Source organism: Tinamus guttatus, unplaced genomic scaffold (assembly GCF_059628265.1).
Source record: "Tinamus guttatus ecotype Peru unplaced genomic scaffold, ASM5962826v1 Tinamus_guttatus_pri_ptg000371l, whole genome shotgun sequence".
NCBI classification, from domain to species: Eukaryota; Metazoa; Chordata; class Aves; order Tinamiformes; family Tinamidae; genus Tinamus; species Tinamus guttatus.
In genome coordinates, this window is record NW_028288905.1 from 203285 (window position 1) to 231124 (window position 27840).

General features: G+C 36.2%; 1 protein-coding gene across 1 annotated transcript in view; it reads right to left on the reverse strand.

The window, feature by feature from the left end:
* Window positions 1-27840, reverse strand: part of LOC104565341 (CD109 antigen) — a 73460-nt gene that overhangs the window by 21800 nt on the left and 23820 nt on the right. The window contains exons 6-23 of the mRNA XM_088530397.1: window positions 21427-21466; window positions 20449-20533; window positions 18122-18218; window positions 16920-17055; window positions 16096-16205; window positions 15034-15273; window positions 14555-14656; window positions 14398-14460; window positions 12671-12844; window positions 10242-10394; window positions 9412-9486; window positions 8918-8978; window positions 8289-8424; window positions 7400-7517; window positions 4428-4541; window positions 3982-4200; window positions 2026-2167; window positions 1513-1689 (exon numbers count right to left, since the gene is read on the reverse strand). Coding sequence (XP_088386523.1) covers window positions 1513-1689; window positions 2026-2167; window positions 3982-4200; window positions 4428-4541; window positions 7400-7517; window positions 8289-8424; window positions 8918-8978; window positions 9412-9486; window positions 10242-10394; window positions 12671-12844; window positions 14398-14460; window positions 14555-14656; window positions 15034-15273; window positions 16096-16205; window positions 16920-17055; window positions 18122-18218; window positions 20449-20533; window positions 21427-21466 — 2242 coding nt within the window. The remainder of the gene's footprint in view (window positions 1-1512; window positions 1690-2025; window positions 2168-3981; window positions 4201-4427; window positions 4542-7399; window positions 7518-8288; window positions 8425-8917; window positions 8979-9411; window positions 9487-10241; window positions 10395-12670; window positions 12845-14397; window positions 14461-14554; window positions 14657-15033; window positions 15274-16095; window positions 16206-16919; window positions 17056-18121; window positions 18219-20448; window positions 20534-21426; window positions 21467-27840) is intronic.

Sequence of the window (27840 nt, forward strand, 5' to 3'; positions counted from 1 at the left end):
AGAAATGTCAGAATATCTTTAGAAATTGGCCCCTGCAATGTCTCCCTCTCATTCACTGACACATAGTTTATCACATGTTTATATACCACGTGTTTACATAGCACCCTCTTAAGTATAGATACTTAAGAGTTTACATAGCACCACTTAAGTATAAATACTTAAGTGTGGGCATCACAGCCTTACTTACTGAGGAACAAATGACCTCATCATGTGAGATGAACTTTTGTCACAGTCTCTCTACAACAGAAAGTTATGAAGGTATAAAGATGTGAATTTAATGCTACTTTATACCAGTGCAGCTACCCATATGCACTCTCATCAAAATAGTATCCAGTTTAATTTTTATCTCTTTAGAACAGTTGGAAATTACAACTTCCATATATATATAGTTGTTTTTAATGCATTTGCATAGCTAAAGTGGTTATTTAAACATCATTAAAACCAGACAGTCTTTCCCTTAATAGAAATATCTCTAAGTTAAAAAGCTTGAATAGTGAAGCACCATAAAGTGGGAGGAAAAAAAGTCGAAATTAGGTAAGTGGCATTTCTCAACAACAAAAGCAAAAATCACTGTCAAAATTTTAGCCAAAGTAATCTCAAGATGAGTGGAACCAGAAGGAAAACTGAATGATCGCTCAGTTATTTCCTACAGACTCTTTTCTTTTTAATGATGACTCTTCTTGTCACACAAAAATTTTCTAACATGAGTGGATCTAACACAAGATAGTTTGCAGAAATGCTGAAACAATAGATCTGAGGGGTGTGAACCACCATACTCATTCCAATGGACGCTCAATCAAAAGTGAAAAATTATACTTCAAATGTCAACACATACAACTGGAAAGGCAGGGAAAAGAAGGATCCTATTATCAATATGTACCCCATCATTCCCAAAGGACTGGCTGAAATCAAAACATGTCTATAGAGACGACTAGTAGAACGGGGGTAAAAGAAGAGTACATAAGGAGGAAAGAACTTCAGTAACATGTGAAAGACTCATGGGGCTTGCATTTCAAATAACTTGAAAATACTTCAATCTCATTCCTTGCCTGAATCTAGACTCCAAAATTTTCACATCAATCAGTATTTATTTTATTTCTTAAGAAATAGTTTCAAAATACTTAGCATTTTCCAAAATGCAAGAAACTTTTAAAATGCTAATTTTTGTTTTGCTTTGCCTCACATAGAGGTCAGAAATGTTTGTTCAAACAGTTTAATCAAAGAACAGAGAACAATCTCTAAGGAATATCCTAAGAATTACCTTCTAAAATGCGGCTCTCCTCTAAAAAGTAACCATATAAAATTATTTTTTTACTGAACAAAATTAGAAACAAAATTATTTGCACTTTAATTCTGTCAGCCCAGTTGAAAAAGCTATGGGAAAATGGGCTTTTCTTCCAATTCTCAGGACAGCCGCAGAACAATATTTCAAATACCAAATGCAAAGCTACATATGTCTTTTACCAACATGAGTTCTTAAAAATCGAACATCTTTCTTCTCAGCATACAAACCTTTTCTCATAAATGATACAGCTTTCGATTTAATATCTTCTCTCAGCTGCCTGGTTTTAGTCAGGTATTGCAAAACATAGACATTCGGAGCAAAATTGATCATATTCTGTTCACCGCAACCGTAAGGCATCTTAATCAATGATTCCAAACCATTGATAGAAGGCCCAAGTATATCACCTGAAAGATCAAATTAAAGCTGAGTGTAAATATGTACATAAATATGTACATGCCTAACACTTCAAAGAGGATGTCATCTAAACTGGGAGAAAATACACCAATACATTGCGAATGCTTGCACTAAATACCACTAATAGTGCAGAAAACTGCATTAAGCAAGCAAACTTCATGTTAGCAGCTCTTTGCCCACTGACCTGTCTTCCCACATGCTTTCTGTAAGGAGGCGTCCAATATAAGCCTAGCAGACAGCAAGCTTTATTTAAAAAATACACAATAATAGACAATATAGCTTCTTAGCAAATAATAGAGATAGAAGCAGGATAAAACAATCCTTACCAATAACAGTGACCTGCACTCTCTCGCTGCCACTTACTACATCAGAAGGAAAATTGAAATCCAACATTTTTGACGTTTGCAGATTATTCCCAGTCAAATCCAAAAGAACTGTCTGAGAATAAATCTGTTCCAGTCCTTCAGCCTGTCAGAATAAACAGAGAGAATTATTGTAATCTTTTAATTGCAGTGCTGATTATTGTAACAGGATTATGGTAATCTTAACAGTTGCTTCTTTAAAGGTGGGATTGTGTGCTTGCTCTGCCGAGGGATTTAAAGCACTGCTGGATGTTTTGTGCTAGCTGTTAACATAAAACAACCACAAATAGTGGTTTTGATTTCACAATAGGGTCATGATATAAAAAGCCAACTTTTCAGCGGAAACACAGACAAAAACAAACAAACAAACAAAAACTTTGCGGAATCCAGCTGGGTTCCAGTTGGGTTGAGCTGTGAAGATGAAAGTCGGTTGCTCAGGCCAGAAAAGACCCAGACTTCCAGGTGTTCACTTTCTTAGAAGGAGACTGAAATTTTATGAGACTTCTGTTCCATAAGGGAGATGCTTACCCTTGGGGAGCAGTAACCCCATGCACCAATGGGGGAATGAGGGAGCAAGCAGATGGAGAGCAGTCTTGCAGAGAAGGACCTGATAGTCCTTCCTGGAGGACATCATGTTGACCGTGAGCCAGCAGTGTGTCCTTGTGGCAAAGAAGGCCCACGATAACCTGGGCTACATTAGGCAGAGCACGGTCCCAGGCCAAGGGTGGAGAATGTTCCCCTCTGATCAACATTGGTGGAGTCACAGTGGGAGTGCTGTGTCTAGTGTTGGGTTCCACAGTAAGAGAGACATGGACATACAGGAGGGAGACCAGGGAAATGCCACAAAGATGATGAAGAGATTGGACGAAGGGACTGTTTAGCCTGGAGAAGAGAAACCTGAGAGGGGATCCTTTCAGTTTGCACAGAAATCTAATGGGAACAAGAAGGGAAGATGGAACCAGACTCTTCTCCACAGTGTCCAGTACAAGGACAAGAAGCAATGGGAATGAGGTAAAATAAGGAAATTTCCATTTAAACATAATAAACATTTTTTTTCCAGTGAGACAGTCAGAATATTGGAACAGGTTACGCAGAGAGATTGCAGAGTCTCTGTCCTTGGAGATATCCAAAACCCAAATGAACATGGTCCTGAGCACCCTATTCTATCTGATACTGCTTTGAGCAGGGGAACTGGGCTGGATGATCTCCAGAGGTTCCTTCCAGCCTCAACCATTCTGTAATTTATGATCCTAAGCATCTTTTTTAGGATAAGCTTTGGAAGTGTCTATCATTTTCCACTGAAATGGATTCATCCATAAGTTTTTGGTTTATCAGAAAGCTTTAGAGCTAAAGTCCCACCGCTAGCAATGCTGGGAATTTATGGTGGGAATGGTAGCACACACACACACGCACAGAATGGTTAAGGTTGGAAGGGACCTCTAGAGATCATCTAGTCCAACCCCTCTGCACAAGCAGGGATGCCTAGAGCACGTGACATAGGCAACACTATAACTATTCACATAAAATAGTCATTGAACTAAAGCCAGGCATACAGCTCAGTTGACTACAGTTATCAATAATACAGTTCTTTGGTCCACTCAGCACAGATTATTAAGTGAGCTGTAGCACCAGAAATTAGTTGATACGACAACAGGTTTCACCTTGCTTTCAAGAGTATTTGATACATGATTGATTCCAGAAAGAATCTATACTTTCATTCTTGAAAGGGATTCTACAAAATTTAAAAGAAGTAATTATTTTTACAAGGTCATTTCCACTTGAATCCAACCTTACAGATCAAAACCAAACTTACAGAACAAGAGGCAGATAAGTAAACATCCTTTTGGTTTGACGTTTTGGCACGCTTTTTTTTTAAGGAGCTGTTTATCTCTGTAACAAACCAAGTTGCTGACTATTTACCTTTACTAAAACTTTCTGAATGATAGCATCAGAAGCAGCGGATGATATTGCTGTCACTTTGATGGGAATCTCTCCCAACTCTTTTGGCTTGATTGGAAATTGGATGGTTTTCCCGTCTTCACTTGGTACAAATATAGACTGCTGATTTGCTGTAGAATTTATTTCATTGGATGTTAGAGTAATTTCAAAAGCGTCATTCACATCCAAGTACACAGTAACCTGTAAAATACAGTAATGTTCGTAAAGCTGGAACTGGTATTCAATCAATCAGTGCAATAATTTAAACTTTAGAAACAGATATTTCCAACCATTAAAATGAGTTGCTTATTCAACCAAGATTGATATAATAGCATGCACATGAACTGACTTTGGAATTGCTGGTGAACTTCATCCTATAACAGAATTGTAGTGAAAAATACTCATCAGAAAGGCCTACTAATTCTTACTTCAGCTTCTTCTTTCAAATAGTTAAAGATGTTCACTTCCAAAATGAACTGCTCTCCTCTGGTGACAGCATATGGGATGTTCAGGGAAATGAAGAAAGGTTGAAAAGCTTCCAGCTGCAAAACAAAACCGGTATACAACAGTGAACTCAAGCAATCAGATACTGGCTATGAAAATGACCATATAATATGTTCTCTAATTAAACTGTCTCACCTTTAAATTTAGGTGAGACAGTATGTTTACATGGAGTATACAATTAATAAAATGTAATCCTGGAGGGCTGAGGCAGACACCAAAAAAATCTATTAGTTATTAGCATCCTTGTGAGAACTTAGAAGCACCATTCCGATGAATGCTGATGGACTCCTGGCAGCATGAGGGCATTTTCTGTCAGAGGCATCTAAATTGGCACTTAAAGAGTGTATCAAAGTCAACTGGCAGGTTTGAAAGTTGTGACCTGGCCTGTCATCTGAGATCTCAGGAAGGCAACCATCAACTGGTTTGAATGCATAAGTATTGGATGGTTATATATCTGTCTATGTCAATAGACAAATTAATTTAGAATACAAAGCAACTAACTTTCCTTAATTCTGTAAATCACTAACAACCCCATGTGCAGTAGTTTGATATTATTTTGCAAAAATAACTTTGTTGCAAGTTCTTTGTATTATTTGTTTTCTTAATTAAAACATACATCTTCTCTTAATTAAAAGAAAAACTGAGGAAAATCCACCAACAAGCAGTTACTTTTATCTGAAAACAGAATCTTTTGGATGAAGCCTTGGTTCGAAGAAGTCAGTGGTGAACTCACATCAATCTGAATAGAATCAAAATTACACTGCTTACAAACATCTGTACAAAAAGAATAGTTGAAGCACGATAGCTTTCATTAGTGAAATGTCAGCTAGAAATTATTTTATTTTTTTTTCATTTATAAATTTTTTCTATGTAATCTGAGTGTTTTTGGGGATCTGAAAGTCAGAATTCTTTTTAGCTATCAAATCCTTCCAATTCTTCTTTATAAAACTCTAGCCCAACTTTGAGTTTTCTCAAGCTTTCAGACAGTCAAAAAAGTCTTCTTCCCACTAAAGAAGTTTTGATTGAGATTTTTGGGTTAGTTCTTAGTCAACATTTTATCAATCTACCTATTTTCTGCCCTTTCATTGTTTTGTTTTGTTTTGTTTTGCTTCCCTCTTGCAATACTGAAATTTTATATTCAGGAATATCCTAGTATATTAGAATAAAATGCAAGGGAGTAAAATAATTGATACTCACTATAGTAGAAATCATATAAAATCAAGACACAAAGTAAGAAATGACAATAAACATGCAGATGTCACATTTATTTCTCCATTACAATTTTCATGCATTTCTTCTGTATGCTTTTCTGTATGGTACTCATTAGCATGTTTCAGCCATATGGATTTCTGAGCATGATCTAAACAAACCAGTGGGTGAACAATGCATGAGGGTGGTTATAGTTAAGAAATAATCTCAACATCTGTTCTACTTGCAGCCTACTCAAAATTGTGTATGAGGGGCCAACTATATATTTGCATGCAGTTTGAATCAGAAAACTATTCCTCTTTTTGTCCCATCTCTGCAAAACATCACGAAAGAAACAAAAATCGAGATTCCAGTCTCAAAGGAGCTTTGCCGCAGAAAACAGAGCAGGTTCCAAATTTTGTGGAGGAGTCATGATCACGATGTTCAATGCACATATTTCGTGTCTGGTGTAGTGGCCAACTATGAAATTTGGATCTAGCTATGGGTTTGCATTCCAGAAGTTGCTCTTCCCCAAGAATCTGAGGGCATGAGAACTCCAACAGGTAAAGCGCTCTCTCTAAGGTATGTTCCAATTAGTCCTGGTCTCAAGTTGGCAATCTGCGATTCAGTACCGTATAGTATCACCCAATCTAGGCACTTCACTGAAGTTATCTTGGTTAGGAATGCAGTTTCTGTAGAATCTTTACATGAAGAATGGAAGGATCAATAATCCTTCGCAGGGTTATTCAACATGCCTAAAATATGAATTAAACAAGCCTTGAGAAAAAGCTTCCTATTTTAGATGGGTTGAATAACTTTGTGAAGGTAGCTTTCCCCATGAACAAAGAGATAATTAATCAAGTGCTACAGTCATTGCACACTTGGAGGCATGCAAACGCTATAGGAGGCAGACACTTGGCAACTAGAGGCACTTCATCCCTCATCTCACCACTGGATCTCAGTGTCTGCTCTGACACTCACATTGTTATTCAGAAAGTGAATATGTTTAGTTCAAGGTTTTGTTTGCTTGTTTTTCACTTTTTGTCATCCCTTCCAGGGTGATTTTCAGAATAACAACACAGTGGCACAATCTTTCCAGCAGACAACATGTTTCCACCCCAGCCACCTCTTCCCAGTTAGTCTGTGTACTCTCCCTGTATTCACTATCCAGCTCATGTAAAATCTTCTTGGCACAAACAAACCAGGGAAACACACTGTCCTCAGACAGTCATTCCTCCTTTCCACCTAAGAAGACTCTGATGCGGCCACATCGTGAAAGTACAACCATTTTAACATAAAGTAGGCACTCAAGCATTTGTATAATGTCTGAGTTATTTAGAAGTCCATGAAGGAGAAGGACATATAGATGGCTGAACACTGGAAAAGGCTGCGCAGAGAGGTTGTGGAGTCTCCTTCTCCGGATATCTTGAAAATGTGCCTGCATGCCACCCTGTGTCACATGCTCTAGGTGTCCCTGTGTGTGCAAGGGTGTTGGACTAGGTGATCTCTGAAGGTCCCTTCCAACCTCAACCGTTCTCTGATTCTGTGACTTCAGTGTGGTGTTTTCTCTACAGTTTGAATGAAATTGACCCCTCGATCATTTTATTAGTATAGGGAGGCAGTCACTGTTAGAACTAAGGTACAGCTTCAAGTACCAAAGGACACTGTTACCAGAAGTTTAAAGGATAACAGTCTACTTCTATATTACCTCAACTGGAGCAGCTGTCAACCCAAGCCCACTGTTTTCAGAAATCACAAAAGCACTGGCTATCCAGGATGTGATGGTATCGGGTACAGTAACTTCCAACGTGGTATCAGTGTCAGATCTGATGGCAAAAGGACATAAGACTTTCAAAAGCATCCATTTATAGACATCAGTAATTGAAATGTTTAAAATACATCAAAAAAGTCCAAACTTCTGGCAAGAAGATCTGCTGATTATCCATTTTTCTTTTCCTGATGACTTAAAAATATTTGTGGTGGGATCAAAATGATTTTTAAAAGTTAAATTATCTTAATTAAGCTTAATTGAAGGTAATTACATTTAACTACTTTACATTATATTTAATACACTGTTACAGATCCTGTAAAATAATCTGAGACTATGACTGTGTCCTTAAATCCTTAGCTGTGGATGAATACAACATTTTGCTTCACATCACAGGTCCAATTTCACCATCCAGTTTGAACTGTTCCTTAAATTCCTGACTTAGACACAGGCAAGAATAGATTTCACTTTCTGGACTAATCTCAATGTCTCAATATTTTAGAGAACGAATATTGAGTCTCCCTATGAGTTTGCTTGTTCCCTGTCTGTAAAAGAAAAAAAAAAAAGTTTCTTATTTTCTCCAGCATTTTTATCCACAGGCTACTGAAACTGCAAGGTCTTCAGTCAAGCACTGTCCCTTTCTGTGCAGTTGTAAAATGTCCAATTTGGTGGGCCTCCAATCTCATTTGTGGCCTCTAGGTGGTAGTGCAATATAAATAATACTATATTTTAAAGTAGAGTTCTTCAACCTTGCAGCCTGGTACTACTAAAATCTACAAAATAATAAAGGCAAGTGTAAATCAATTTCCATTTGCTGCTAATCTGATACCTAGTATTAGTGTCAATCCAAAGCCATGTCTCTGGAAAACGTGTCCTGACATAAGGAATGCTGAAATCATGAGTTCCATCTCTAGTTTCCAACAAATCATCAGCAAAATCATCTTCTATGGGTATCATTCCACCATCTACAAAATAATAATTATTATTCTTTCTACAAAAAAAAAAGGTTTAAAAAATACATTAATACAATGCTCAGACCATAATCTAGAGCTTTGCAATACATGTAATAACAGTACTGTGTGACATTATGAACTAAGAAGTTTCTTAAGAACCTAAAGTTCTGCCTCTCTCTGAAGGCAATGTATGGGAGTACTGATGAAACTCATACACTATGGCTATTAACATTATAGTGAGAAACCATATATTAAGTGGAACTTAACAGAAAGTCATTCACCCCCAGGCCCTTACTGGGTACTGACACTCAGGACAGAAGCAAAAAGGAAGTTTTTAAAATACCGTAAGTTTTGCATCTCCTGACTCTTGAAAATGACAATGATTTACAAGGCTGAATGCAGCCCATCTGCACTACCCTAAGAACTGCTAATAGGAAGCCTAGCCCATAGATAACCTTTCCCACACAGTAAATTAGACTTGGCTACATTTATGTTTATTACTTACAAAGAAAATGTTCTTTATCCTCCTCAAGAATTGCATCAGTTGATACCCAAAGGCTGCATTTCTGGATAGAATTTATACAATATAGCTCAATACAGGGCATTCAGGACATCAACAGAGCTTATGTTTTTTCTTTTTTCTTTTTTAGAAAAATAAAGTCTCCATAATAAAGCAGTTATAAATCTTAAGGAAGCAGTACTCAGGAATCAACAAAACAAAAATCTAAATCTTTATATTTCCTTAATGTCAGAAAAATTTTAAAAGAGAATGCACTATCAAAAACAAAGTGTTTCATATTTATGAAAATGCAGACATATTTCTCTGCATTTGGAATATTTACATGATGATTAATTTTTCAATTCAAACCCAATATAAACCATGAAAACAGTACATAGTCTACAATCCCAAACTTTAAAAGACAGCTTTTTCTCCTAGGAAATGATATCACCAATAGAAAAAACTCAGCTTGTAATTAAAAGAAAAAGAAAAAAAAATACCTGAAAGACACCAAAAGAACCTCTGACCAGGGGAAAATACTGTGCTGTGTTGTATAAGTGGAGATCATGTATGACCTAAAATAAGAGAAACAAGATCATCACTCCAAAGAGTGGACGTATACTCACAATTTTCGGAACTTTTACAATTACAGATGCTAATTTTATAGACTGGACCTCAGGAAGCAACTATGAGCTCTGATGTAATAGAGAAAACAAAATCTCTGACAGGATAAATGGGAGTAGACTATAATGGTTTCGTGACTGATGCAAGTGTGACTAAGACTATAAAAGACTAAAACAGAAGACTATAGTTCACTGATACTCTATGGCACTTAAGCTAACATGTCATTATCATGTCACTTTAGAAATGATATTTTTTGTCAAATCTTTTTGCTTGCTGGTGCCTTTGTCATCCTGCACACAAATGGAATACAAAAAGATAAATTATTTTAAAAGATGAATTATTTTATTCTCAAAAAGATACAGTTCTTTGTATTATTTTATATTGCTGATTTTAAAGAGCACAAATCATTAGGGAGTTTTCAAACTTTTTTTCTTTCTTGAAAGAAGAAACTGCCAACTGAATAGATAAATGGAAAAACAACAAAGTATTAGTTGGAATTAAAAATACCAGGCCTGTTACCTTGAAAGCCTTACAGCCTTTTCCACTCCTTTCACTGCTTGCAGAAAAAAAATATATATTTGCACAATTAAGGACTACAAATCAGCCCCGAAGAATATCAGTCATTCAGCTTCTGAATGGTAGTATATTCATAAACATACATCTTTCATACACACAATATTTAAAATATTTTTTCCCATTTTCTTACAGAATCCTCTGTTATGTCACTACTTTCTCCTAGAAGCTTTGTACTTTTATCAACAACTGCAAGTCCAACTATTGATCTTGGTTCCATGGTACTGATTTTAAGAGAGACTTTGTCAGATGGCTTGACCTTATCTTTGCTCCAAGAGATTTTAATCTAGAAAAAAAAAGGCAGAAAATAGCTATATTAGGACTGGATTTGCAAGGAAGCATGACATCTCTTGGGACTTCTGCCTACGACCTCTGGGAAAACATCATGACACTTCTGCTGTCTTCAATTACTTATACTGGTGTTAAGCTAACATTAGCATCCAGAGCCATCATTTTAACCAATACTTAGAATAGAACCAGCAACCTCTTTAGCCACAAGTGTACATTACTTTCCATAGCTAAGGGCAGTAAAAGAAATGCTTTCTCTGTGGATCAGTACAGAAGAGGACATGCAACATATTCCCTGAAATATTGAGATACCTAGATACGTAGAAAGGTACTTTTTTTTCCTTAAAAAAAAAGGATACTATAAAATCTTGAGATGTAATCCAACTCCCTGCTAAAGACACCTACGCTTAACCATATAACTACACTTCAATTCAGTGTTACAGTTACCATCATACACAACAGATTCAAAAGCGAGAATGAAGGCTGGGTGGCATTCAGCTCACCATGAAGCAGAAATCTAAACTGTCATGAAGAAAACAGTTCTACAGGTTATACTGACTGTATTGGCTGCAGGTAGGATTCAGTTATATAAAAACTTGCTCTTATTACCATTTGAGATCTTCAAAAGTATACAAGACACCTACAGTAGAGTCCAGGCACAGCATCCTTAAAGTCATAATAGATGCCTCTGTTTAGGCCCTTGAAACTCCATAAAGGGAGGTTAAACACATAGCTCACATGCAGACATCAGGGACGAGACTCAGCCACCTGAAAGCACCTGGAACCATTTGAGATGGTTCTGGGTAAAAGTCACTGGGACACTGCAGCTCTTTACTTTCCATTTTACCGAATCATTTACAAAAATAAAATGCCAGACAAAACTACAAATTGCAGAAATTAAGTATTAAATTAATTTCAATGGCCATTCTTCAAATGAAGGAATGGAAATACCTTGATATTTTGAAAATTTTGAAAATAGTTCTTTCCCTATCTCACATTTTTAATTATCTAATCTTCCCAGCAAGTACAGTAAGTATATTTAATTCCTATAATTTATCCTCTTGATTCTCCATGAAAAATACAATGGAGTATTTCATCCATAAACTACATTTAATTACACCTTTATTTTCAAGATCAGACCTTACTATTTTGCTATATAATATGCTGTAATCTTAATCTTGAATAATGCAATCATGGAGAAAGTTTTTGTTTCTAGAGGGCTGAATCAACTATTATGCTTTGTTGTTACAAATATCTTTCTGCTACAAATATCTATCTCTACCCATTCCTAAACTAAATTATCCTATTTCTTTTGAATTTAGATTCTTGAGATACTGGTAAATAACCACCAAATGTGACACTGCAGCTCTCTAACCCTACTGCCTCTCTACCTCCTTGCTCTCTGATAACAATACTTGTATCCTGAGAAGGGATAACTTATGAAAGAATGGAGAATACATAACCGTGTTGCACAGATAAATAAAACAAACAGCCTCCTCACTGAGGTCTGGTTCTCAAAGAAATCTGTTAAGCTTCCTTAGAGAAGCCATCTTTGAACCCATCTTTGTGTGGTCTCACCTGTAAAATGTCAAAGTTAATCTTTTATTTGCATAAAGGGCAAAAATCTCATCCTGGTAAGTAAACTAGGAAATCAAATTAACTGCTGCAACAGTAGTTTTCCCAAAGTTTTTCTTTTTTTTTTTTTTGAGTTAAAGTACACATGGCCACAGGAAATACTGGTCACACTCACTGTCCACACAGTCAAAAAAGCTGCCTTTGTGCTTCTATAGAAAGTTAGGATAACTCCTGGCTTATGGAAAGTCTCCCCAGAAAGACTCAGCAGAAAATGCCAGTTCTGTTTTGGGCTCTCTGTGGTCATACATCACACCACATGACCACTCTCCGATCAGAATAAGGTTTTCTAAAACTCTACACTTCCATATATACAGCACTTGTGAATATCCTTCTACTGTATTGCCTAGAGCAGTTTTTGGCTGAGTAGTTCACCAAACCATTAAAATCATGAGGGGATGCTGCTTATCTCGTTACGTAGAGCACCTAGGTCTAGTAGAATTTTTTTTTTTCAGATATGAAATAGCCCTGCATTTACAGCTGAACCCTGATATTATTAAAAGTCTTTCCAAGGACTTTTACAAATCTCAGATTAGATTCCCAGATTAGATTTTCTGTTTACACTCCTATGAACCAAAGTACTGCTTAGCACACAAGGAACACTCAAGAACATGATCTCAGAGTCAAGTTCAATATAGTTACCTTGTCCAAGGCAGGCTGAATGGAGACAGTGAGAGCATCATTTATGACTACTCCAAGCTCATCAATGTAGAATACAAGTATGTGTGCCAGGGGAGCCCAAGAATTTTCTGCTGTTAAAGTGAATTTTGTGGAAACCTTTGTGCCAAATGCCATAATTTGTTCCTTAGATACCACCTGAAAGGGAGAAATGAATCACAGAACCTATTGGCAACTCAGGATATGATAAGCATTACAATTCCTTCTATAAACAGATGCTAAAAGAAGAGCCATAGATTGGGTATCAAACAAGGGAGGAATGTAATAATTAAATACTAGAAATAGATATTTTCCATGCTTTAATTCCTATATACCTATGGACAAATGAAAAACCACACATACGGGCAATGAGAATACAGAAATACAAGAACAAAATGGCTGGGTAGTAGGGGACATCAGTAGCATTTGAGTTTGGATGAAGAATACAATTTTGAAGCAAATTTCCTTCAGTGGCTAAAAACTACAAGGCCATCTGATGCCTATTCTGCCAGAATTTCTTTACCTTAAACAACTCTTTATTACCTCCATGTAGATCTCCGTATTCTTACTGAGAGAGCAGATTTCTAAAAACTAATTAACTGAGAAAGGAATTGTCTGAATCAAAAAATAAAAGATATGAAAAAGAGCACTGTTTATTTATAACATCTAGGTTAATAGAAATGCTTATGGTAATGTGTTAAAAAATACAAATTTGCATATACATACGCATATACAGACATACAAACACATGAACATTTTGAGGGAGGGTTGTAACTTTCCATATTTTTGACTAGCATTTTCAAATTAAATTGTTTAATTTAAATTATTTAATTACTTAGCTTGTTAAGGAAAATTATTTTGCGGATGCTTCAAAATAATCTTCATTTAAGTGCTAAGAGAGCTGCAAATATCTCACCTGAGACAAAGAATATTAGACCATATACTCATGTCATTTCTATAATAAAAAGGTAGATCTCCAAACTTCATTTTTAAAATATTCTTCTAGAGTTTTTCCATTTTAGAAAATACATGAATGATCATTATGACTTAGACTGCCCACAAGACATTCATGTGTTAAGGATGGGGTGGGGAATTGGAAATAAATCTTTTCAGTCTAGATGCTGTAAGACACAATTCAGCAGAACTCAGTAATAAATAATGATCCCTTAAGCCATATATTTAAGAAAAAATGCTTCCTAATGATACAAAATGCAGTTCACTTAACACTGCAACCCTGCCCACTAACCCATTTGTTTTTCTCAGCGGGCAGGTCTTCTCTTCATCCTGTGTTCACAGCACAGGCTCGTTCTTGTCAGCCCCCAAATCTGCAGAGGGCTCCACCAACCCTCTGCTTCCACCTGTCCCCCTAGAATATGCTGGCAAGCCCCAGCTAGGGCTGCTCCCAGATGCTCCTGCCTCCTGACAACAGCAGGACCACTCTCATAGTTCCACCTTGCTTCCCACATCCATAACCCCATACTCAAAACAGAGACACACTTCTAGAGAGCATTTCTAGAGGCATATATGTTAGGTAGTCAATGGCCACTCTTCTGAATAAAGACCATCCTGGCAGAAAAGCAGAGTATAGACCAAAGCAGAGTAGAAATGTTGAATTTCTCTATTTTTCAATTATATCCCAATATCACTCCAATATTTATCAGGTTGGTAAAAGACATCTTGAATTACACACATATGTAAAATCAATAACTTACCAGGTAATTAAACTTTTTTACTGGCTTGTTGCTTGCAATAGTCAGCTCAAAAGGTTTCCCAGCCTAGGCAAACAGTATGATTTATATGGATGAGTATGGGGATATGCTGCATAACTTGAACTGTTCCTATCTTGGCAAGTTCCACCTCAGATGTTACCTTTACATCCTGGCTCTTTGTTTTAACCTGGAGATAGGTCTGGCTGGGTGAGCTGAACACATCATAAACACCTATGTCAGTCCTACTGTTGAGGAACTCTGCCTGTAGGATAAGGTAAAACAAAGCTCTTAAACAGTAAAATCTGAGATATTCACATACATTTTACTGTTTGAAGGCAGCATGGTACTGTGACCCTAACGGCAGTAGAGAAACACTTTATTGCACTGAGTAGCTGTTTCTTTTCCCCCATCCACTCTCTTGGTGCAATTGTTTAAATGATATTTAGATTTTAAAAGCACTGTGTCACACAGGAACCTTGCTTCCAGCTCTGTTTATAACACAATTAGGAAGTAAGGTAAATAATAATAGCTGATTATATCAGCTGCTGCAGGCAGTAGGAACAGCATAGCATTGATCACAGTCACAGCCTGCTCCATTTGGGATATCATTGTTCCAAAGCAACAAATTATAGACAATACCTGAACTCTCAGATTTTTTGTATTAGCCAGAATTGGAAACTCAATATCAATAATTCCATTTTCTGGAACAGTGTAATTCAGGACATGGACTGTCTTATTACTCTCCTCTGTTGCCTCATTTTCAAGGTAAGAAAGTGAAGAATGCTCAAAAAACAGGTCTGTCTGCTGTGCAGTGATTGTGACAAGATTCTGTCTTTCCTCAGTTGTCAGCGGGCTGTTATCAGAACGTGTCACCTTTAGCTAAAAACGAAAAAAAATATATATCAAACAGGATAAAAGTAGGGAAAAAAAAAACATGATGAATAATACTTCAAATTGATACAGCACCAGTATCTCAGTGCCCTGTGGACACATCTTTGGAAAACAAAGAGGAAATAGATCAAAGCTGAAGTCAAACTGAGACACTAGAAAGAAAAAGGAAAAGGACCAAAACCAAAGACCCAAATAATCAGGCCAATATAAAGGTATGGTTTGAGTCAATCTACTCTTAATTGCTTATTCAGGCTATCATTTTGATATTTAGGTCTGATTTCCATGGACTTTGGTTGTCCCCAAGAACTATTCCCCCTTTCAAATGACCAAAATGTAGTGACACTATATGAAACCACTGCTAAATGCAGAGATATTGAATGTATGAAGAATACTTCTGCAACAGGACTACAGCTCATAGGAGAAAGACAGAATAGAATGCATAGAATATACACTTTCGATTGAGGGCTATGTGATTTCATGAATTTTACTCAATTTTGCAGCAGTGTTTAGTAATATAACTCTAAAGGAGTAGCTAGAAACTGTAAAGATTTCTCTTGTTGGAGAGCCATGACAAACTGTCTATATTCAGAAAAACTCTGCCAAGGCTACAGCATTCCCTGACATTTTATCTTTTTCCAGTGTAGTGCCACTAAGTTTAATAATCCCCCAAATTCATTGTGAAAAGCAGATTATATGAATCGGTAGATTATACATAAAACTCTGAGGCAAAATTTAGTATCTAAGCAAAAGCACAGGAAAAAAAAGTCCTATTTTTCAAAATGCAAATCATAATGGAATAAAAGAACTTACAGTTGCTATGAAGTTCAGAGAAGGCTTTATTACTCTAGAGTAGTCCACAAATTCAATAAAATAGTCACTTTGCTTTGGAAATATGATGATACTTGAATTCTGGGAGATTCCTGTTGGATAATTGAATATTTTTAGATAACATGGTTTTACATATGTATTTTTTTAGCAGCAATATTCTTTACTTTTTCTTCAGACGATTCTGTTTTTGCACTGTTTCCATTTCAGTTGCTCTCCACCAGTCCAGCTAAGGATCAGTACACAGGTGGTCTCCAACCTATGCTACTGAATCATACTGAAAAATGCTCTACTCCACACAGACTGTGCCAGAGTATAATACATCTGTAAAAGAAAGAAAGCTTGCAAAAGCAAAGAATCCCAATTCAGAGAGCTTGACCTTAATTGGGTCTGTACAGGAAGTCTGTTGAAACCCAGTTTTTGAGACTGGTAGATATCTGTAGAAATGTTTTTTTTCTAATATGTAAGTTGAAATGTTACATGAACCCAAAGAAAGCTTCAGTTTACAAATTGGCGAGCTCAAAAGAGAGTGAAAAAGACAATGAATGGTAGAGAACTCTTCCCTTAATACAGTTCACCAAGAAATAACACAAGTTATGATCAGACTCAAGTTTGTAAGACTGATAGTGATGCTAGAATTCTTTATGCCTGATCTAGATAGCTGAAATAATAGATATAATATTTCCTTCAGCACACGATAGTTTTCCTAGTATTTCTAAGCCTTTCTGCATATTTTAAGAGCTCACTGAACTCTTACAATATGACCTTCTCTCTGAATTCCTCAAAGAAGACATCTAACAGCAACATACCCGTAAGAGACTCGGTAACCACAGCTGTAATTTCTATTGGCTCTGTGTAATCAGAGTCATGATGGTGCCACGACTGATCGGCATTCAAGTCTTGCAACAAAATTTTGCTGCATGTAACATTCGCAGATCCATTAATCTGCAATGCAGGAAGAAAGAAGTGTTTATCAAACCGCCAAAATCAAGGACACCTTTTTATTTACAGTAAGTTATTTCTAGTTAAGTTCTGCAATTCTCCCTTTCTAAATTCTGCAGTGCCAACACCAGAAAATTGAAGTTTGGCTTTTAGTAATCATTCTTATTAAATCCTGTAGAAGTTAATCAGTATTTAGAAAGAGGGTTATCTGTTTTTTTAAATAATTATTCAGTTCTATACTGCAAGACATTGGTGTCTATATAAAGAAAGAAATCAACAGATTGCTGAGAGCTAAATGCTCTCTAAATTCTCAAATCTCATACTTTCCATAGGCTAAATGCTGCTGAAGGCCTGCAGTATGCCAAAAGGAAACAACAGCAGACACTGCTTAACAGGAATTGAAGTTTTTTCTAAATCTAGTCCATAATTTAAAGTCAAAATACCTCATTTTGTGAAAGGATGCCATGAATCTATCACCACTTTAAGTCTTGAAATCAAAACTGCAAGCTTTTTTAAATGCCTTGCTCTAGCTCATGCCTAGCCCAATAATTATTAAATAATTACTGTTTAATTAGTCGGCCAGATGCTTTTGATCTCTACTAAATTAGTGTTCTACATGGACAATTTTAACTGCCTCCTTATGGCCTCATAATGTAAGGCTAGGCATCTACTGGTATATATTGAGCCAGGGAACATTCCTGGGCACTGGAATGCTATCACCTATATTGTTAGATTGTTCCTGGAATGTCTTTTTTTCTTTTTTTTAAAAAAAAACTTGGGCCAACTAACACTCTCCAAAACAACTTCCAGGCATAGTTCAGTAGAAAACAAAGGCCAAGTATCATTCCGATCAGCCAGTCTGATGCAGCCACTTTGCTCTGGAAAATAAGAGTTTAACACTATTCATGCAAGTCCCTCATATACTATGCCAGCTGAACTCAGCACTTGAGAACAGTCCCAGGCATATTTAACCTACAAAAGCAGACACAGCCTTAGGCCCTACAACACCACCTATAAAAGCAGACATAGCTTTAGGCTCTACAATGCTAAGAGCTGTTAAAAGACTCACCTCCATTGTGTTTGTTACATTTTTCTTGTTTGTCCAGTAAGAGACGGGAAGGCAAGTGATGGTTACGGTTCCCTTCACTGGCTTTCCATACGTGTACCTGAAACGTGTCAACCACAGTCACACAATCCATCACCTCAAGGTCTTGGGTCCCTTAAGATTTTCTAAGGCAAAAGATTATGCTAGACTGTTTTCCCATCTCAAACACAACTAGAAAACATGTGCACTTTGAAACATGAAGTCTTCAGCAGAGACCAACCTACTGACACTAGAGACAGTGGCCCCAAAACAGAGAGTGTATACAGAAGTAGGAAGTGTTGCCCTTTCCTTAGCATAAATTATATTTGTATATAGGCAATGTAGGCAAATTAACTAGATGATTAAACTAAGATGGAATACAACATTCGTGTGTCAGAACAAGAGCCATTTTGGCAGTGTTATTCTGGAATGGCTTTCACCTTCTGAAAACAGATGCAGAAAGAACAGATATTTCAGACATGTTAGACATTTCATTTTGTTATTTCACTGTAATTAAGGGCATCAGATCCACAACAAAAGCAAAAAATGTCAAATGGAAGCATTTTTTCAAATAGAACATTAATGCAGCATAATAATCAATACATAGCAGAATTAAATTGAGATGTAAGAAGTGAAAGCGTTATGCTTCAAATGCGTATAATACAAAATGAGAGATGCCAAGACACTTATATTCCAGTTATTTAACAATCATAGCACAAACAAATTAAGTATTCTTAAGTGTCAAACAAAATCTGCAACTCTAGTAAACCTGAAAACTGCAACATATTCAGTCCTCAGAATGCCATTAGCAAGCACTATTCAGTCTACATGATACTAAAAATTTTTGCACAAACGTCTACAGGTTGTATACAATAGAAACTATTAAATCATCAGATTCAGACCTTTCAGAAGAGACAGAGAAAAGGAAAAAAAAATGAAATTACTCTAGGCCAACAATATTAATAAATTCAGATGTGTTATCACAATCCTGATAACATTATCTCACATCTAGATTGCAACGTTTCTGAGCGGACCTAATTATAAAAATTAACTACATTAAAATAGCTTCAAAAACTTATATTGAAATTAATTGGTCATTTGGTAGCATCACCTCAATCTAATAATACATAGACATGAGAAAGGAAAAAGTGTTGTGATCTCTACAGCCTAAGGGACATATAAACTCTTTGTGTACAAAGATATTATGTCTATAAAAACAGTCAGCAAGCATGAAATCACTCCTTAAAAATAATTTAAAAAATGATGGTATATCAGTAAAATTTTGGCACTGTTGATATTAAATCTCAGAGAATTCACCACCATCCAAGTCTGGATTTATTGAAGTAGCAATATATCTTAAAGTTCGAGAAGGGGGTAAGCATCTGACGGAAGACCAAAATGGCTGAGATAATAATATAAATCATATGCACATTGACATATACTAGATTCCAAATGCAAATCAGATTGTGAAGAGAAAATCTAGGAAAAGAGTATCATTTTTTAAAAACTGTACAAATCTAGATTGTTTATAGTGTCAGGTCAAATTGCCCATTGGAGGGGACAGGAAACTTCCATGAAAATTGGAACACGTCATTTAACTGCTACTACATCAATCATTTCTGCTTTTCACTGACGAATGCGGTGTTTAGAAAAGTATGTATTTTTACAGAATTAAATTACCTCAAAAAAGACCTTTTTTTTCATCCTTGATCAATTTTTCAAGTTGAATTTCTTAATTCAACTGAATTCATTTCTGAATTTCTAAAGATTCCTCAGGTACAGGGTTTTTGTCAGATAAAAGCCTATACTTCTTTCTGAAACCCTACTAGGATAGGAAGAATGTGGCTAAACTGGAACAAGAAGCATAAGCCTAGAAACTTCCAAATTTTTCCAGTTGGTCTAATAAAATACAATGGCTTAATAAAACATAGTTATTCTATCTAAAAAGCCTTTCCTGATAGACTGGAGAACGTTGTCAAAGAGGAACAAGGAAATAAATTGCTTGATTGCTTGGAAACATTCACTAGAAGAAAAAAAAATCATGAAATTCTATGAATAAGGCAGTAAAAATAATTCGATCATACCTTTATAATTAGAAAGGCATAAGAAATACCTCTACCCAAGCAAAAAAAAGGTAATTAAAAGTCTGAAGGTATACCAATGTTATAACAAGATCCAATAACTAGAAATAGCTAATTTAGAATAGAAAACCCTTTTTGGCATTCTAATTCAAACTTTTTACTTTGACACTTACTGAGACGCAGTAATTCTTTTAAGAGTGAGGGTGACATTGGTATCAATAATTTACTTACTTTGCAGTGACAACACCAGTTATGTCTTCATCTCTTAAGGAGTAGTATAATGATGTTTTTATCGTGACATCAAATCTTGGTAAAACTAATAAATAAATCAAAATATTAAATTCAGACAAGAAAAAATATCTACTTTTTTGTAAGTAATATGTGCAGTTCACTGTGATATGGTGAAGACTAACAGTTTCCTAAAGCATACAATAAGATGCTTTTAACCCAGCCTGGTGCATACCTAATACTAAGACCTCTTTCTGAAAGGAAATACGAAGAAATTCAAGAGCTTGTATTGAAGCATAAAATGTCTATTTCTCCTTTCTCAAGCCAAGTTGGCAAAGGAAGAAGAAAATTTCAGCCTATTCAGCCTTTATAGAAACATCGGTAAGCTTCAGAATCAGACATGATATAGACATTTTGCAATGAACACATTTCCTGCATGATCCCAAGAAAACAGGGAAAATAACTGTATCTCATAGGCTTAAAAGTATTTTAAAGGTTGCATGACATTCAGACACAGTACAGTAGTAGGTAACTATCAAAGATAAACACAGTTGCCAATAAAATAATGATGTTTTTCCTAGGACAGAGAGTACGTATGAGAGAAGACAGGAAAGTTAAGACTTTCTGGGAGTATCCAAGGGGTTCACATTAGCCAAGGGAAGCTAGTCACTCCAGACTCTAAATCAATGGAAATAACAGGTTCTTCAAGCATGTGTTTCAGATCACCTACATAAGGTTCTTGCAGCTGGTTTTCTAGAGGAGCCTTTCTTTCTCCACTGAGGGACTGCAAAAGCAGACCAGGGAGGCCAGTTTTGCTTAGCTAGGATAAACCACAAGGAATAACCCCTGGTTCAATATCATGTTACACTAGAATTAGTCAGTTATTTTTATTTAAATGAGCATAACAATGAATATTGCACTAGGCATTTTCATCACACATAAAATTCTACCAATTTGTTGGCTACTAAATGCAACACTTACCATATTCCATCACTTTAAATCTTTGATAATGATCTTGACCCTATTGAAAAAAAAATTAAGAAGGTACATAAAATTAGGTTATTAGATTAACATTTCTTAGATAGATAACTAACAATTTCTTAGATTAACAAATTTAACCTATCTTCTAGGTCCAGTTGCATGTGTATTCAAGTTAATGCCCAAGATCTGCAAGGCAATCTACAGAAGGCCAATTTCTCTATAATGAAGTAAATATCCAAGCCTAAAACTAACTAGGATAAATGTTTGCAATAACTATGATGAACTATGCCTGAACCACCAACACTTCCTTTGGCAGCTCTTCTAAAATCAACTCAGGTGTCCCTGTACAAAAGTGATGTCCCTACCTACAGTGCCTTTTGTAGAAGACCAGATAAAACATGTATAATCTTAAGTCTCTTCCTTTGCTGAAAAAGGGTAAGATGTTTTTATAATCTACAGTTTACACTACCTTCAGCAGAGATATCCTAAGGTCATAGCTACCTTTCTTATATATTTGTTAATTAAAAATAAATGTAAGAATAAGCAACTCTTCAATAAATTAAGTTGGCCATGGTCTCTTTCCCTTTTCTTACTTTTCCTATTTTTTTTCACTTACTTTCTGATGTTCTTCAGCAGAATATCTAATATCATATTCACACATTCTGACATATTTTTGATATGTGGCACATTAGGCTAACAATGGCATATTGTTAAGAAATCAATTTTGAATTTTCTTCGCTCTTACCATTTAAAGTCATACATATAGCACACACAAGCACATACGTATGACAGTTAACCAAGCAGTCATACCACCTTCCCATATAACCTTTGCTTTTTGTTCTCTTACTCTATTGCTCTTCTTTGCCAAAGTGAGAATAATTCTGACCAAATATGTAAGGCATTTGTTTGAGGACATAAAACCCTTGACAGCTCAATGATCTTTTATCACATCATGGCAAAAGCTCCAGTGATGGGAGCAACGGCATGAGGTGATTCACCAGCAGTGCCTGGAACTGGAGCTCTCAATTCGAGCAGGTCTACTGGACCTACACCACAGTTGTATTTGGAATAATTTGGAACAACGATCAAGTACTATTTCATAAAGATTTGCTAGTCACTAATAGCCCACATTGCTCCTGACTTAATCATATCTGCCACATTAACACATTCGTTTGTGATAAACAATGTATCAGCTAAACAAATAAACACTAAGATGGTTGCTAGCATAACACGTCTCGTACTCTGGATCTTACTAATCATTTATTAATCCCAGTGCTCATAAAATATAATTTATTGAAGGAAAATTAAATTACTAAATTTGGATAGAATTACTTCCAGTTAGTCATATCTGAGGAAAAAATTTCAGCATATTAAGTGAAATTTTCAGAATAAAATTTTCATGCCAGCATCCATCCAAAAATGTAAAGTTACGTAAGAATTTGGTATACATTTTAAAGGTTTGTCTTAAAAATAATAAAAACAGAATTACCCAAAGAAAATTGTGTTGCCATGTCCAAAATGTCATGAGTCAGTCTGAAACAGTTTTATGTCTATTTTTTGCAGCCAGCTTAAATGGAATCTCTAGACCTCCCATTTGGCGTTTTTGAGGAAGAAAAGTAGGGCTGGCCTGGAGAAATGGTCCCAGCAATCATGGATGTTTCTGTGCTCAGGATAGATGTTCCAATACAAAGACCACTTCCCTGCTGTGCAGGATGTCGGGCCACAGAGGAGACACAGCCAAGGAGAATTTCAAATCTCAGGCTGAAATCTCTCAGAAGGAGAATGCAAGGGCTCATTCCCAATTATTTACTAGCTGCAAGGGGAAAATATGATCTCAAATACGGCTGGAAGAATGGAGTAAGGAACCAAAAGAGTCTACAGTTCCCAATAGACAAGAAAGGAGAGGCTGATTTTGAAAGCCTATTTTGCCTCTTTGCTTAAGACGCTCCTTGGAAAGAATGGAAAGATCAAGATGGACACTTGGAGCTGGCTATTTTAAAAGGTTAATATCACTGGCTGCTCTTCAATCGCGTGATGAGGTTATGCTGATGTGGAGCTCAAAAATCTGTTTTTTCCTGTAATTATACCAAAGAACAATATCACCCTTACAAGCAAACAAATATGCTCACTGAACAGGATTTGAAGTGTGAGATAAAAAAGAGTGAACATGGTATACCAAAGAGCATCAGGCAGTGTATGTGTGCATGTGTGTGTCACCCTTAGGCTCCCGAGCAGAGCATCACCTCAGGATGCAAGATAAAAAAGCATCTCGTGTTAGTTTTTTTTTCTTTCGCACTGATATAGAAGTCATAAAAACTAAGTGGAAGTTAAGAGAACTGTAAAAAGTAGAAAAAATGGATTAAAGTGAGATGGGAGCTTTTAACTCCAACCTCTCTAAAAAGACAGTTTTTATGACATGAAAAAGTCATAAAAGTCATGAATTTGCAGTACAGGGAAAGGAAGAGACCCCACTAGGTCATAGAATCATAGGTCATCTAGTTCATCTGCCTGCCAAGCCCAGTTTCGCACTAATGCACACTTTTCAGCCAAATCATTTTGAAATAGGCCAAGTAATAGCACTTAGACCACTTCATATCATTTTATCTCTTCAGGGCAGGGCTGTGTGTCTGACAAATAGTGTCCAAATATTTTGGAGTGTAAGTTGTTAAGCCAGTTTCCAGGAGTGGTGGATTTTGAGACAAGTGGTTAGTTATAAACACAGTCCAAAAGAGAGATGACTTTTTTGGACTCAGACAGAAAAACAGCATGTTTATTTCATTGGTTTCAAATGCTGCTTTATTCTATCTTACTCTTCCATGCCTTCTTTTGCTTCTTAAACATACTTATCATTCCACACTACTGTCACTTTGCCCTAAATCAACACTACTTAAACCACAAATGTTTTTCACAATCCCTGCATATTGTCCAGTATAAAAACATCAATTAGAAAAATAGTGCCAAGAAGAGATCCATATAAATACTGAGAGATGATGAAGAAGATAGAGCCTTTCTGCATTTGTGTCTTAGGTACTATACACCCTGACATATAAGAATCACCAACAACTGAGATTTATACTTCGCTTTCCACAATAAACTTGTTCCATTTGAAGTTATTTGGATCAGGTAACAAACAAGGCAAAGTAATTTTCCCCAAAATTTTTATTTCTTGGCAATCTTTTTTTTCTTTTTCTTTTTTTTTTACTCTTGGCAATCAAAACTCTCTGAAATTAATGCAGTGCAGATCAATTTTCTTATTCGTTTTTATTATTTTGCTTTGATGTGAGCTACCCGTTACCTCAGGAAAGACTACTGCCCTGAAAAAGCGAAACGCTGGCACACGCACATGCTTTTTTTCTTTCGTGATTATACTGCCATCTCACGGTAAATGTTAGAAAGTTTTGTTGACTAAATAGAGTTTTACCTAAACAGAAATAAATAAATAGCAACATCTCACAATCACTTGATTTTGGGGCTTTGTTGTCATATGCATTAAATAACCTCCAAAATAAAATTCTGCAAGAATTCCTACACTTTTGTTCAAATCCATCAGTATAGTCTCCAAAAGCTAAGCAGAGTCATACTACTGTCACCAATATTCACATCATTAGTTCCTGGTTAAATATCAGTGCTCATTTTAAAACTACTGAAAACACAGAAAATAATAAATAAATAAATAAATAAATAAATAGCAGATTTTGAAAGGATGATACTTTTTTTTTCTAAGTAACCATATAACCCCAAAATCATTTGATCAAATGTGATATCTGTAATTGATTGAACAATGAAATATCACAGACCATTACAGATGCAATAAAACATATAAAACCTCAAAATTTAAACAATTAAAAATGTGAAGGATATAATGAGTTGATTTTGAAAGATGTTTTATAACTGAAGCTTTGAAAAATATATAATACTTATTCAAAAATATTTTAGAAAATTCTCATTCCAGCACAAACTACACTGTTCTCTAATATTTCATCATGAATTTCCAAATAACAACTTACATCAATTAGGTTACAAAATATCTTATAACAAATAAGAGCTTTTGAAGAAAAATGCCTGCTACTAAAGCTCACCAACTAAAAGTCTTTCAGCAGCAGGCTCCATAGCAGGAAATGTAAGTTATCCAACTAAAATACAAGATGGAGACTTGGGAACCAGACTGCAACAACTCTGTCCTGAGTTTTCTTGGAACAGCTGTGCTAACACCTGGTCCCTCATAAAAAAGCTACTCCAGGATGTTTAATAGCAGCAAGTAGTCAGAACAAGGTTTCAAATGCGGTTGAGCAGCAGTACTTCTAGGAATTCAAATTCTGCACACTAGGGAACACCTGTAATGAGTGGGAGGCAAGTGTTATTTACTGGCTTACTAATGACTCTTTAAAGATAAGAGTGAAACCTCAGGCAAAAGGTTGGACATAAAATACCAAGCTAGAAAGCTCAGGCACCGACATCAGGATAGTTGTCAGGAGATCAGGCTCTGTTTGCATCTGAATGTGCTCCTAAATTCCAAAGTAGATACAAAAGCTGTGCTGGATCTTAGGGATACTGTGGATGCAAGCATAGCAATACCAGCTCAGGTTAGATAGGTTTATCTACAAAAGTACTAAGCCCCACTGAACAGCAGCACAGGCACATCCTATACATTCCTTAGCACTACATACAAATTCTTGATGACCTCTGTTAACAGGAAGGAATTGGTGAATTTATACCGCTTATATATGTGTAGCTTTCCGTGGGTGGCAGGTTCAGAATAGCCAAGAATATCCAGGCAATAGATAGGAATATCTACACAGAGTGACCTCAGTTACTCTTTAGCTTTCAGTGACCACTGACCACATCTCCACCAACCAGTGTTGACCTTAGCGTAACCCACATACAGGCATCTACGCATGGTAAATCTCAAACTGAATCCTACTCGATATGACTCCTCTGATTTCAGAAGAAAAGCTCACTTCCAATTAGCAGAGTCAAAAGGGATTTTCCACCAGCTAAGTTGCTTTTTTTTAACCCTTTTTCTGAAAGGTTTACTACATTTTTCATTAATCCAATAATTTAACATGCTATCAGAAAAAAAGAATAGCACGTGAGATAACCCAGATGTAGGTTATGGTATCTCTGTTCACATGACAGCCTTACCCAATGTAAGACAGTTCTGCAGTGTAAGTACAGGCTATCATATAGAGAAATACTGCAGATCACTGTGTCATTACTTCTTTTAGTATAAAGTTTGGAAATTAAAACAGAGAGTGTGGGGCTTTGAGTTTCTGTTTTATTTCCACAGGATATGCACAGTGAGAAAAGCCATTCTGGAGAGGGCTCAAAGCCTATACAAGTTCCTTTTTTTTTTTCCATTATATGCATAAAATTGTATATATATTATTGTATATAATACTGTGCCTGCTTTCCTCTCTTTCAATTTCTAGTTCATAGAACTTAATGACAAAAGGGACCATGAGTGCATTTAGACTGATATTCTTTTATCACAGGTTTGGTTATTAGGAAATTTGTTATACTGTGCTCTATTCCTATTTTCGCAGCCTCTGCCAACCTGTGACACAGGAGCCTCCAGTACCAGTGCTTTCTATTTAATAGTTTTTATTAAATTTTATTTCTCTGAATTTTCCAGTCACTTTTTGATCCCTTCAGATTTTTAGTATACTCTCTGGTTATATGTTATGTAGTTTGATTGTTCTTTTTTAATTATTTTGAAATTGCCCTCTACTTGCTTAACTGGTGCCCTTCTAGGCTATGCATTTGGAGAGAGAGTGAACAAACTGCTTTCCCTATGACTCATGACATTTTTTGCCCTGTCGTGTCTTTTCCCACCTTACTTATATTCACTAAGCTTTCCTAATACATACTGGATAGCTAAAATTTAGAATACCACCTCCTATGATCTACTAAGATTTCAATTCACACTTCACTTCTCTGTTTTCTCACAGTTGTTTCGTTAGCCTAGATAAAATCTAACACGGTTTTTAATTTTGCATTTTTCCCTCTTTTTTTTTTTTTTCCAAGAGGGAATGATGTTCTTATAGTCAAAACCTGAAAACAACTGCTGTAGTCCTTTGGGCAGTGTCCATCTGACTTCAGGATTATTCATGATTTAGCAGGAAATCCACACAGAATTTCCCAACCATGTCAAGAAAGCTGCTGAAGAAGCCCACTTCTGTCACCAGCCTCTCTGAGTCACACTTTGCTGCTCCCTGAAATGTGTGGACTGTCCTGTGACTGGGGCTGTCCTGTGACCCTGATCCGTCAACTGCTCCGGGTTAGCCAAAGAAAACATAGAGATGCTTTCCAGTCTGGATCATTTCCCTGATGCAGTTGGCATCTTTGCCTCATTACAGCTGCCTCAGCCTGACCAAGAAGTGGTTGAACAGCAGCACAGGGACAGGAGGGAGTGGG